This window comes from Ovis aries, chromosome 4, assembly GCF_016772045.2.
Source record: "Ovis aries strain OAR_USU_Benz2616 breed Rambouillet chromosome 4, ARS-UI_Ramb_v3.0, whole genome shotgun sequence".
NCBI classification, from domain to species: domain Eukaryota; kingdom Metazoa; phylum Chordata; class Mammalia; order Artiodactyla; family Bovidae; genus Ovis; species Ovis aries.
In genome coordinates, this window is record NC_056057.1 from 52099967 (window position 1) to 52113211 (window position 13245).

The 13245-nt window shown below is 41.7% G+C and overlaps 1 protein-coding gene across 3 annotated transcripts in view; it reads left to right on the plus strand.

The window, feature by feature from the left end:
- Positions 1-13245, plus strand: part of CTTNBP2 (cortactin binding protein 2) — a 172562-nt gene that overhangs the window by 111280 nt on the left and 48037 nt on the right. For all 3 annotated transcript variants that reach the window (NM_001195311.1, XM_042248274.2, XM_060414347.1), the window contains 2 exon segments: positions 6925-7200; positions 12242-12337. In NM_001195311.1, the coding sequence (NP_001182240.1) occupies positions 6925-7200; positions 12242-12337 (372 nt within the window).

The window sequence follows — 13245 nt, forward strand, 5'->3', positions numbered from 1 at the left end:
TTTGCCTGTTACTCCGGGTGTTTCTTGACCTCCTACTTTTGCATTCCAGTCCCCTATAATGCAAAGGACATCTTTTTGGGTGTTAGTTCTAAAAGATCTTGTAGGTCTTCATAGAACCGTTCAACTTCAGCTTCTTCAGCATTTCTGGGCAGGATATAGACTTGGATTACCATGATATTGAATGGTTTGCCTTGGAAATGAACAGAGATCACTCTGTCGTTTTTGAGATTGCATCCAAGTACTGTATTTCCAACTCTTTTGTTGAGCATCATGGCTACTCCATTTCTTCTAAGGGATTCCTGCCCACAGTAGTAGATATAGTGGTCATCTGAGTTAAATTCACCCATTCCAGTCCATCTTAGTTTGCTGATTCCTAGAATGTCGACGTTCACTCTTGCCATCTCCTGTTTGACCACTTCCAGTTTACCCTGATTCATGGGCCTAACATTCCAGGTTCCTATGCAGTATTGCTGTTTACAGCATCAGAGTTTGCTTCTGTCACCAGTCACATCCACAACTGCGTGTTGTTTCTGCTTTGGCTCCATCCCTTCATTTTTTCTGAAGTTAATTCTCCACTGATCTCCGGTAGCATATTGGGCACCTACCAACCTTGAGTAGTGGATCAGATGAAATAGTACGACATCTTATGTCAGGATTATCACTCAACCCTTTAGTCAGCCAGCTCTCTCAGTAGTGGTCTTGAGCTTACACTCTAATATTGAGACAGAATATGAACAATAAACATAAATGATTCATTATATAGTATGTGAGATGGTAATATTTGCTACATTAAAGACTAAGAGGGATGGAGAGTGAGAGGGTGGGTTTCAGTTTTTAAAATGATAGGCAGGTAGCCTCACCACCAAGACATCTGAGCAAACACTTGGAGGTGAGGAAGGGGTAGCTCTGAGGATCTCTCAGGTCAGAACTCTGCAGGCAGAGCGTCAAGTGGACTGAAGCCCTAACAAGCAGGAGCCTATCTGTGTGTCTGAGGAAGGGCGCTCAGGGCTGAATGACTGGGTTGGAATGAGTGAGGGAAGGAAGGAAGAAGACAGGTCAGAGACCTTTCAGGATGGAGGAGGGTGGAGCCATTCTGGGGACTTAAGGTAGCTATTTCAGTGTTTGAGCATAGTAGTGACGGGACCTGGTGTACATTTTTTTTTTAAAGAATTTTTGTCATTTTAAAATTTAGGAACATTATAAGCATTCCTACCCTAAAAAGATATTTGTTAGCTATTTCATGTTAAAATTTGCTTTTATCGACTTATTAGACATAAGTGAGCTTCTAACTAATACAACATTGTAAATCAACTATATTCCCAAAAAAACTGTTTAAATGGTTACTAAGAAAAGATAAAATCAAAGGAATCTCATAATAATTGTAAAAGTGAATCCTGGCAATGTCCCTAATAAGAATGGTGTACATCATAGTGGTGTCTCTGACTGCTTTGTCAAAAATCAACTAGGAAGTCACAGGCCTAATGTAGCCAGTAATGACTTCTCAGTTCAGGATCGTAGTAGATAGGGACATATGGGTTCTGGATATAGCTAAGGATAAGCCAACAGAACTGCCTAATGACTTACTGTGAAGTACAAGAGAGGGGATTTATGGATAACTTCCAAGATTTTCAGCCTGAACAACTGGCAGTATAGCGTTGCCCTCAGCTGTCAAGGGAAAGGCTGTGGATGAAGCTGATTTTTTCAACAAAGGTCAGGAGTTACAGTTTGAATTACGAATTTGAGACATCTGTTAGGGTGTCTCTGTAGGAGGTATCAGATTAGCAAGAATTGTGAAGATGGGTATGAGCTGGGTTTACAAATCTGAGAGTCAGCAGTCTAGAGATAGTTTTTAAAGTCATGGAACTGGATTAGGTTATGAAGGCATTGAACACAGATAGAAAAAATAAGCGAAATAAATGAGGCTTGCCAGACTCTATTATTAAGAAGTCTGCAAAAAGGGAAGGGGCCAGCCAAGGAACAATATTAGAGGATGACCAGTGAGGTGTAAGGAAATCCATGAGGAGTGTATTAAAGAGCAGAGCGATCAGTTATGTTGGAAGCTGCGGAGTAAAGACCGAAAATAAAATCTAGAAGTTGGTCATTTCCTCTTCATCAATTACAGCCTTCTTGTGGTGAAAGGACTTGCATAACTCAGTGAAGCCATGAGCCTTGCCATGCAGGGCCACCCAAGACGAACGGGTCATAGTGAAGAGTTATGATAAAATGTGGTCCACTGAAGGAAGAAGTGGCAACCCACTCCAGTATTTTTTTGCCAAGAGAACCCAATCAACAGTATGAAGAGGCAAACGGATATAACACCAGAAGATGAGCCCTCTGTGTCAGAAGGTGTCCAATATGCTACCGAGGAAGAGCAGAGGGCAATTACTAATAGTTCCAGAAAGAATGAAATGTCTGGGCCAAAGCAGAAATGATGCTCAGTTGTGAATGTGTCTGGTATTGAAAGTAAAGTCTGATGCAGTAAAGAACAATATTGCATAGGAACCTGGAATGTTAGGTCCATGAATCAAGGTAAATTGGACGTGGTCAAGCAGGAGATGGCAAGATTGAACATCAGCACCTTAGGAATCAGTGAACTAAAATGGAAAAAAATGGTCAAATTTAATTCAGATGACCATTGTATCTACTACTGTGGGCAAGAATCACTTAGAAGAAATGGAATAGCCCTCATAGAGTCCAATATGCAATACTTCGGTGCAATCTCAAAAACGATAGAATGATCTTGGTTTTTTTCCAAAGCAAACCATTCAACATCACAGTAATCCAAGTCAATGTGCCAACCACTGATGCAGAAGAAGCTAAAGTTGACTACTTCTATGAAGGCTTACAAGACTTTCTAGAACTAACACCAAAAGAAGATGTCTTTCATCATAGGGAATTTGAATGCAAAAGTAGGAAGTCAAGAGAGACCCAGAATAACAGGCAAGTTTGGCCTTGGGGCACAAGATAAAGAAGCAGGGCAAAGGCTAATGAGTTTTCTTAAGAGAACACACTGGTCATAGCAAATACCATTTTCCAACAACCCAAGAGATGACCATACGTGGACATCATCAGGTGGTCAGTACCAATATCAGATTGGTTATGTTCTTCACAGACCAAGATGGAGAAGCTCTATATAGTCAGCAGAAAAAAAAAAAAAAAAAAACCAAGACCTGGAGCTGCCTGTGGCTCAGATCATGGGCTCCTTATTGCAGAACTCAGGATTAAATTGAAGAAAGTAGGGAAAACCACTAAGCCATTCAGGTATGACCTTAATCAAATCCCTTATGATTATACAGTGATGGTGACGACTAGCTTCAAAGGGGTAGATCTGATAGATTATCTGAAGAACTATGGACTGAGGTTCATAACATTGTACAGGAATTAGTGATCAAAACCATACCAAAGAAAAAGAAATGCAGGATGGCAAAGTGGTTGTCTGAGGAGGCTTTACAAATAGCTGAGAAAAGAAGAGAAGTGAAAGGCAAAGGAGAAAAGGAAAGGTATATCCAACTGAATGCAGAATTCCAGAGAATAGCAAGGAACGATAAGAAGCCCTTCATAAATGAACAGTGCAAAGAAGTAAACAATAGAATGGGAAATACCAGAGATCACTTCAAGAAACTTGGAAATATCAAGGGAACATATCATGTGAGGATGGTGCCTGATAAAAGACAGAAATGGTAAGGACCTAACAGAAGCAGAAGAGATTAAGAAGAGGGGGCAAGAATACACTGAAGAACTGTACAAGGAAGGTCTTAATGACCCGGATAACCACGATGGTGTGGTAACTCACCTAGAGCCAGACATCCTGGAGTGTGAAATCAAGTGGGCCTCAGGAAGCATCACTACGAACAAAGCTAGTAGAGGTGAAGGAGTTCCAGTTGAGCTGCTTAAAATCCTAAAAAATGATGCTGTTGAAGGGGTGCATTCAGTATGTCAGCAAATTTGGAAAACTCAGAAGTGGCCATAGGACTAGAAAGGTTAATTTTCATTCCAATCCCAGAGAAGAGCAATGCCAAAGATATTCAAACACAGTTGCCCTCATTCTGCATGTTTGCAAGGTTATTCTCAAAATTCTTCAACAGTATGTGAACCAAGAACTTCCAGATGTATAAGCTGGATTTAGAAAAGGCAGAGGAACCAGAGACCAAATTGCCAATATCCTTTGGATCATAGAAAAAGCAAGGGAACTCCTGAAAAAGCATCTATTTCTGCTTCAGTAAGTATGTTAAGTCTTTGACTGTGTGGATCCCAACAGTTTGTTAAAACTTCTTAAGAGAGGGGAGTACCAGACTCCCTTACCTGTCTGCTGAGAAACGGGTATGCAGGTCAAGAAGCATTAGTTAGAACCGGACACACAGTAGTTGACTAGTTCAAAATTGAGAAAGCAGTACGTCAAGGCTATATATTGTCACCCTGTTTATTTAACTTCTATTCAGAGGACTGGGCTTCCCAGGTGGCGCTAATGGTAAAGAACCTGCCTGCCAATGCAAAAGACATAAGAGATAGGGGTTCTATCTCTGAAAGAGGGCCTGGCAACCCATTCCAGTGTTCTTGCCTGGAGAAGCCCATGGACAGAGGTGCCCGGCAGGCTATAGTCCATGAGGTCACAAAGAGTCAGACAAAACTGAAGCACCTTAGCATGTACACATGCAGAGTATGTCATGCAAAATGCTGGGCGGGATGGATCACAAGCTGGGATCAAGACTGCCAGGAGAAATATCAATAAGCTCAGATACGCAGAGGATAGAACTCTAATTGCAATGGCAGAAAGTGAAGAGGAACTAAAGGGCCTCTTGATGAGGGAGAAAGAGGAGAGTGAAATAACTGGGTTAAAACTCAACATTCAAAAAACTAAGACCATGGCATCTGGTCCTTTTGGAAGCAATGAGAAACTTTATTTTCTTGGGCTCCAAAATCACTGTAGACGATGACTGCAGTCATGAAAAGATGCTTGCTCCTTGGAAGGAAAGCTATGACAAACCTAGACAGTGTATTAGAAAGCAGAGATATCACTTTGTCCATAGAGTCAAAGCTATGGTTTTCCCAAAAGTCATGTATGGATGTGAGAGCTGGACCATAAAAAAGGCTGAGTGCCAAAGAATTGATGTTTTCCAGCTGTGGTGCTGTGGAAGACTCTTGAGAGTCCCTTGGACTGCCCAGAGATCAAACCAGTCAATCCTAAAGGAAGTCAGCCCTGAATATTCATTGGAAGGACTGATGCTGAAGCTGAAGCTCCAGTATTTGACCACCTGATGGGAAGTGCTGACTCATTGGAAAAGACCCTGATGCTGGGAAGGTGAAAGTGAAAGTTGCTCAGCCGTGTCCAACTTTTTGCAACCCCATGGACTATAGCATCCATGAAATTCTCCAGGCCAGAATACTGGAGTGGATAGCCTTTGCCTTCTCCAGGGGATCTTCGCAACCCAGGGATCGAACCCAGGTCTCCTTCATTGCAGGCAGATTCTTTACCAGCTGAGCCACAAGAGAAGCCTGATGCTGGAAAAGATTGAAGGCAAACAGAGAAAGCGGTGGCAAAGGATAAGATGTTTAGATAGCATCACTGACTCAATGGACATGAATTTGAGCAAAGTCTGGGAAATAGTTTAGGACAGAGGAGCCCGGCATGCTACAGTCCTTGGGGTCACAGTGAGTCAGATAAGACTTAGGAACTGAACAACAAGTTGGCCAGTTAATGGAAAAAGAAGAAAAGTTTAAGAAGGGGAGTATAAAAATAACAAATTTTTAAACATTTTGTTTTAATTTAAAACACTCCAAGTAATTCTTTCATCAACTTTTAGGTGAAGCTCTTCATATTAATATAGTTCTCCTGATGGAAGTACCATGTATTCTTGAACAGATCACACCTTTAATGTTTCATCTGTGGCTTCTAGTGTTTGAGGATTTAAACATTTATGAAGCAAACTAATGACAATATCTGTCTCAAGACAATTAAATTTTTTTCTAATTTTATTTAGCCATCTCATCCATGTTGCATTAAAAACTTTTATAGCAGCTCCTTTGTTCAGTTTTAAAAGTGTTCTGATTTTCTGGAAGTAGGAACTCATTTCTTCAGTATCTGTAATATTTAAGTTACTAATTAGAGTTTGTGTTCAACAGACATGAAGACTGGGGTGAAAGACAAATGGCTCTTGCATATAATTCAGTTCATGAGAACAGAAGTACATGGGGTGCTGCCCACCTGGGGGAATACCTCAGTTGGTATCACAGAGAGATTGGAAGGATTATTTTAAAAGCTTCTACTGCACTGTTCACTGTTTATCAAATACCTACTAGTTCTTGTAAGATAGTGTGTTAACAGATAATGTGTTATACAAGTAGTGTGTTAAAGCCCCTCCAAACACAAATTCATTTACTCTTCATAGCAACTCACTTGTGCCTTCCTTCCATTTTATAGAGAAATTGGGGCATAGAGCACATAAGGCAAGGAAACATGGCTAGTAGAAGGTGATCCTGAGGCCAAGCCCAAAGTCTGTATGAGCCTGAAGCCACTGTCCGCAGCAGCTGACCTATCCAGCAATAACCCCTCTTCTTCATGATGTTTTCAAGGAAGGTGAGGAGAAAGGGCAGTTGAGAGTTCAGGGTCAAGAGAGGGCTCCAGTTTCCTCTGACACTTTTTGAAAGAATATGAGAATCTTGCCGAGCAGGGGTATCAGGAAGTAGACCAGCCAATTAGACAAAGATAAAGAGCTCAAGCAACAGGATTCCAAAGAAACTATGAAGAGATTGGGAGACCAAAATTTCCTCCAATAAACAAATATTCATTCAGTGTTTACAAAGGATGGCTGTCCTTTGCTTTGTTTAAAAAATGTTTATATCTGTTCCTTTTTTGTGTAAAATTTTTGCTGGTTTACTTCCTATCAGGATTTCTTTTCCCTAATTTTTTTTTTTTTCTTCCAACAGATGCTCTTAAAATACCCTTAAGGATTTCAGTGGGTGAAATCGAACCAGGCAACTACGGTGCCGATGACTTTGAATGTGAAAACACAATATGTGCTTTAAATATTCGCAAACAGACATCCTGGGATGATTTTTCAAAAGCAGTGAGTCAAGCTCTGACAAACCATTTCCAAGCAATCTCTTCTGATGGATGGTGGAGCCTGGAAGACATGACGTTTAATAGCACCACCGACTCCAGCATTGGCCTCAGTGCAAGCAGTGTGCGATCCATCACATTAGGTATCAGCAGTCCTGCAATGAAGGGAAAGTTAAATTTCTGGGTTTATTTATGTTTATGGGCTCCCTAACCTGATTCATAGTTCATTGAGTAATTACATTCAAAGCTCACTTTTGGCAGCTGCTGGCGCTGAAAACCTTGAGTGTTCATAATGCAGCCATTACATAATGTTGCCTGTTGGTATAAAAATGCTTTTACACCTCAAATAATACCCAGAGAATGAAGAACATGAAAGCCCTTGATGAGGCTTTGTGATTGCACTTGCTATTTTGATAAATGCAAGAAACTAACCACATTGCAGCTGCTTGCTAATGCACAAGCTCTGAACACAGCTCCAAGTTTGTACTTGGACTGCGCCAGAGATTCAGTAGAGCAGGAACACCTTACGTTCAGACGAGAGTTAGAAGAAGCACTATAATGAAGATGTAGTCAAGCCTTCCACTTGGGAGGAGTTGGGGTGATAACTGGTTGTTTCTGTTTGATGGGACCCCGAAGAATTTAAAAAGATAAGATTTGCCTTCTGGTGAGCATAATACATGTACTATAAATGTTAGCTGTCCTGGTTACCCTCTTTGCTGTTCAAGTAGGAGATCTGACGTCTATGGGGAACCTTCTGTGGTGTCAGGACTGTGCTAGGAGCTATATTTATATACAGACCTCACTGAGTCCTTACAGCAGGCTCATTTACAGATAACTAGTTACAAGATAACTTGCCTGAGGTCACACAGCTAAGGAACAAAGCAGTCAATTCTCAAATCCCAGTCTGTCTGATAAGAAGGTCTGTGTATTTTCAATAGCACCATGTTCCAAAAGAAGAGTCAAAATTGAGGAAAGGGCAAGTTTCAGCATGTGATTAATGTATCAGCTTATATTAGAAAGTGTTTCGTTCTGTTCAGGCAGATACCCTAAATCACTTTGAAAACATATATATCCTCTCATTTTTGAAGCGGATTCAGTTCAGTTCAGAATCGCAGCACACCAGGCCTCCCTGTCCATCACCATCTCCTGGAGTTCACGCAGACTCACGTCCATCGAGTCAGTGATGCCATCTAGCCATCTCATCCTCTGTCGTCCCCTTCTCCTCCTGCCCCCAATCCCTCCCAGCATCAGAGTCTTCTCCAATGAGTCAATTCTTTGCATGAGGTGGCCAAAGTACTGGAGTTTCAGCTTTAGCATCATTCCTTCCAAAGAACACCCAGGACTGATCTCCTTCAGAATGGACTGGTTGGATCTCCTTACAGTCCAAGGGACTCTCAAGAGCCTTCTCCAACACCACAGTTCAAAAGCATCAATTCTTAGGCACTCAGCTTTCTTCACAGTCCAACTCTCGCACATCCATACATGATCACTGGAAAACCATAGCCTTGACTAGATGGACCTTAGTCGGCAAAGTAATGTCTCTGCTTTTCAATATGCTATCTAGGTTGGTCATAACTTTCCTTCCAAGGAGTAAGCGTCTTTTAACTTCATGGCTGCAGTCACCATCTGCAGTGATTTTGGAGCCCCCCAAAATAAAGTCTGACACTGTTTCCACTGTTTCCCCATCTATTCCCCATGAAGTGATTGAACCAGATGCCATGATCTTCGTTTTCTGAATGTTGAGCTTTAAGCCAACTTTTTCACTCTCCTCTTTTACTTTCATCAAGAGGCTTTTTAGTTCCTCTTCACTTTCTGCCATAAGGGTGGTGTCATCTGCATATTTGAGGTGATTGATATTTCTCCCGGCAATCTTGATTCCAGCTTGTGCTTCTTCCAGCCCAGCGTTTCTCATGATGTACTCTGCATAGAAGTTAAATAAGCAGGGTGAAAATGTACAGCCTTCACGTACTCCTTTTCCTGTTTGGAACCAGTCTGTTGTTCCATGTCCAGTTCTAACTGTTGCTTCCTGACCTGCATACAGATTTCTCAAGAAGCAGGTCAGGTGGTCTGGTATTCCCATCTCTTTCCGAATTTTCCACAGTTTATTGTGATCCACACAGCAGATTATTCACAACTTAATTTTATGGATTGTTATGATCTTAAAATGATTATTACAGAATTATTATATCATTTTAGAAGTACATTTATAAAAGAATTCAAATGATTCTCAGGACCTCATTTGCCCACAGGTGCAGTGTTATTTAAAGTGTGAGTCTGCCCAGGGATCTCTGGTTCTTCTCTCTTCCAATAAACGAAGTCAGCACAGCCCTGCTTTGAAGGAAAAGGCCCTCCATCATCAACCCTCATCCAACTAATCTGGAAATGGGGAAGGCAGGTGGTTGTTCACCTCCGTCATATCCATGTACTTCTGTGAGCAGTGGGTGCGAAGGCCAGTCTGTTCTGGTGTTCATTATTGTCCTTGAGTACTTGGGCACCCAAGTAGCATTTCATATCTAAAAAATCATTGAGTTCTGTGGGCTAGGTCTTGAGTTTGCTACCTGGCTGTGGCCACTTGATGATTGGTAATTACAGGCATACCTCAGGGATGCTGCAAGTTCAGTTCCAGACCACAGCAATAAAAGTTTCCCAATATAAATCAAGTCACATGTATTTTTTGGTTTCTCAGTGCAAATAAAAATTACTTACAATGTACTGCAGTTTATGGAGGTGATGGAATTCCTATTGAGCTATTTCAAATCCTGAAAGATGATGCTGTGAAAGTGCTGCACTCAATATGCCAGCAAATTTGGAAAACTCAGCAGTGGCCACAGGACTGGAAAAGGTCAGTTTTCATTCCAATTCCAAAGAAAGACAATGCCAAAGAATGCTCAAACTACCGCACAATTGCACTCATCTCACATGCTAGTAAAGTAATGCTCAAAATTATCCAAGCCAGGCTTCAGCAATACATGAACCATGAACTTCTGCTGTTCAAGCTGGTTTTAGAAAAGCCAGAGGAACCAGAGATCAAATTGCCAACATCTGCTGGATCATGGAAAAAGCAAGAGAGTTCCAGAAAAACATGTATTTCTGCTTTATTGACTATGCCAAAGCCTTTGACTGTGTGGATCACAATAAACTGTGGGAAATTCTGAAAGAGATGGGAATACCAGACCACCTGACCTGCCTCTTGAGAAATCTGTATGCAGGTCAGGAAACAACAGTTAGAACTGGACATGGAACAACAGACTGATTTCAAATAGGAAAAGGAGTACATCAAGGCTGTATATTGTCACCCTGCTTATTTAACTTCTATGCAGAGTACATCATGAGAAACGCTGGGCTGGAAGAAGCACAAGCTGGAATCAAGATTGCCTGGAGAAATATCAGTCACCTCAGATATGCAGGTGACACCACCCTTATGGCAGAAAGTGAAGAGGAACTAAAAAGCCTCTTGATGAAAGTAAAAGAGGAGAGTGAAAAAGTTGGCTTAAAGCTCAACATTCAGAAAACGAAGATCATGGCATCTGGTTCAATCACTTCATGGGGAATAGATGGGGAAACAGTGGAAACAGTGTCAGACTTTATTTTGGGGGGCTCCAAAATCACTGCAGATGGTGACTGCAGCCATGAAGTTAAAAGACGCTTACTCCTTGGAAGGAAAGTTATGACCAACCTAGATAGCATATTGAAAAGCAGAGACATTACTTTGCCGACTAAGGTCCATCTAGTCAAGGCTATGGTTTTCCAGTGATCATGTATGGATGTGAGAGTTGGGCTGTAAAGAAGGCAGAGTGCCTAAGAATTGATGCTTTTGAACTGTGGTGTTGGAGAAGACTCTTGAGAGTCCCTTGGACTGCAAGGAGATCAGCCCTGGGATTTCTTTGGAGGGAATGATGCTGAAGCTGAAACTCCAGTACTCTGGCCACCTCATGCAAAGAGTTGACTCATTGGAAAAGACTGTGATGCTGGGAGGGATTGGGGGCAGGAGAAGGGGATGACAGAGGATGAGATGGCTGGATAGCATCACTGACTTGATGGACGTGAGTCTGAGTGAACTCCGGGAGTTGGTGATGGACAGGGAGGCCTGGCGTGCTGCAATTCATGGGGTCGCAAAGAGTTGGACACAACTGAGCGATTGAACTGAACTGAGCAATGTCTAAAAAAATACACATACTAAATTAAAAACTTTTGCTAAAAAGTGCTTGCCATCATCTGAACCTTCAGCAAATTATAATCTTTTTGCGATAGTAACATCAAAGATCACTGATCACAGATCACCATGACATATATAATGAGAGTGAAAACATCTGAAATTTTGTGAGAATTACCAAAAATGTGACACAGGCACAAAGTGAGCAAATGGGCTGTTGGACGAATGGCTTGATAGACTTGATCCATGCAAGATCAAGAGCCTCCAGTTTGTAGTTAACAATATCTGCGACACGCAAAAGAGCAAAGCACAGTAAAAGGAGGTATGCCTCCATAACACTGTTAATGTGTATGTATACGAGAAACTTTACGGTATCAAAAACCTAAGCTGGATTAAAGGGACCACGGGCAACAGAGAAGCAGTGAGTTACAGGTGAGCTATGTATGCCTTTTGGGGTCGTGCTGAGGACAGGCATTTAGGAATTGATCTATGGAAGGAAGGGATGAATGTAAGTGTTTATGACTGCTCCCTCCCCAGAATGGACACTTTCAAAGCGGGGCCCTTATTTCTGAGCAAGAATGAGAAGAGAGCCCAAACTGTGAAAGGTTTGATTTATTCTGAGCCCCTGAAGTTGCCTGTGAATCCAAAAATGTGTTGGAAAGGGTGTCAGGGACAGGATCATAAAGGATCTCTTGCCTCATTCAAAGTGCTCCAGCTTTGTGAAGCAGGCACTGGAAGAACCGTGGAAGGGTGTCATCTCCATTGTTCTTAAAAACTACACCCTGGACATATTGTTTATATTTGCACTCTCCAGATTTTGTTCAATCCCTATAGCTTGAAGGCCTCCCACTGAATGTCAGTGAAAATTATGCTGGAGTTAACCCTTTGTGTGACCCTTTTCATAGTGTGTGTCTCTGACAGTCCAAGCTCTAGAGTCCTTTAGGGTCTCACACAGGAGAGTGTACATTGACTCTTGTAAGAATTCCTTTTAAGCATCTCTTGATGTTTCCTTTTGCCTCTTTTTGAACTAGGAAGTGTGCCGTGGTCAGCGGGTCAGAGCTTCACCCAGTCCCCATGGGACTTCATGAGAACGAATAAAGCAGAGCAGGTCACTGTGCTTCTGTCAGGTAAGGCTATTCCAAACTAAGGCAACATTGAGAGAGAGTGCCTCGTGAGTGTTTCATGAGTCATGATTCTGTCCTGTGTCCCCAAGCCATGCGTGCGTGACTCCCACGCTGAGTAGTTAGATTCTTTTTGAAATATTTGATTGAGGAGAAGAAAAATCAGAAGCCATGTTTCTGACACCTGTGATGGTGTCTGTTCTGATTGTTGATTGCTGCCACTCTGACTGCATTTCTCGTTAGGAGAAAGCTGATGTGCTGATGAGAGAGTGACAGACAGCATGGCAAGAGAAACGTCTTACTGCTGTCGAGTACAGCGGATGACGACTGTGATTGTTACAGTGCAAGCTAATCTTCAGTGATCATCTACTGTGTGCTTGGTCCTCTTGTTTACATGCATGACAAGCATCAGTTCATGTAATCCTTACAGCAGCGTAATTAAGATAGGTGTATCTGTTTATCCTCATTTCATGTATAAGGAAATTGAGGCTCAGAGAGATTGATTTTCTAGTCTGAGTGTGTGCAGCTAGTAAGTAGTATAGAAATTTTCACTTTCCCAGCCCTTAATGCTAAAAGGCTACTGATTTTACCATGTATTTCCCAGGTTTGGGAATGGAGCTTATAAAAATTCAGTTTCAACTAATAAAGTTTTATTTTATTATTTGACCTAAGTTTTTAAAAAAAAAAAAAACAGAAAAACCTGAGGCCATTCCAGAAAATTCCTTCAGGCTCGACGCCATGCTGAGAGAGTGGCAGCACACAGAGGGGGGTGGAAGCGGGGGTCAGAATTTGGGAATGCACCTGTACATGGATGCTGGCAAAGCTAGAACTTCTGAGGGTTGGTATTATACATGGCTTATAAGCAGTAGAATATTGAATCCAGCAGTCAGAGAAGATACAAGCTACAGTGTTGG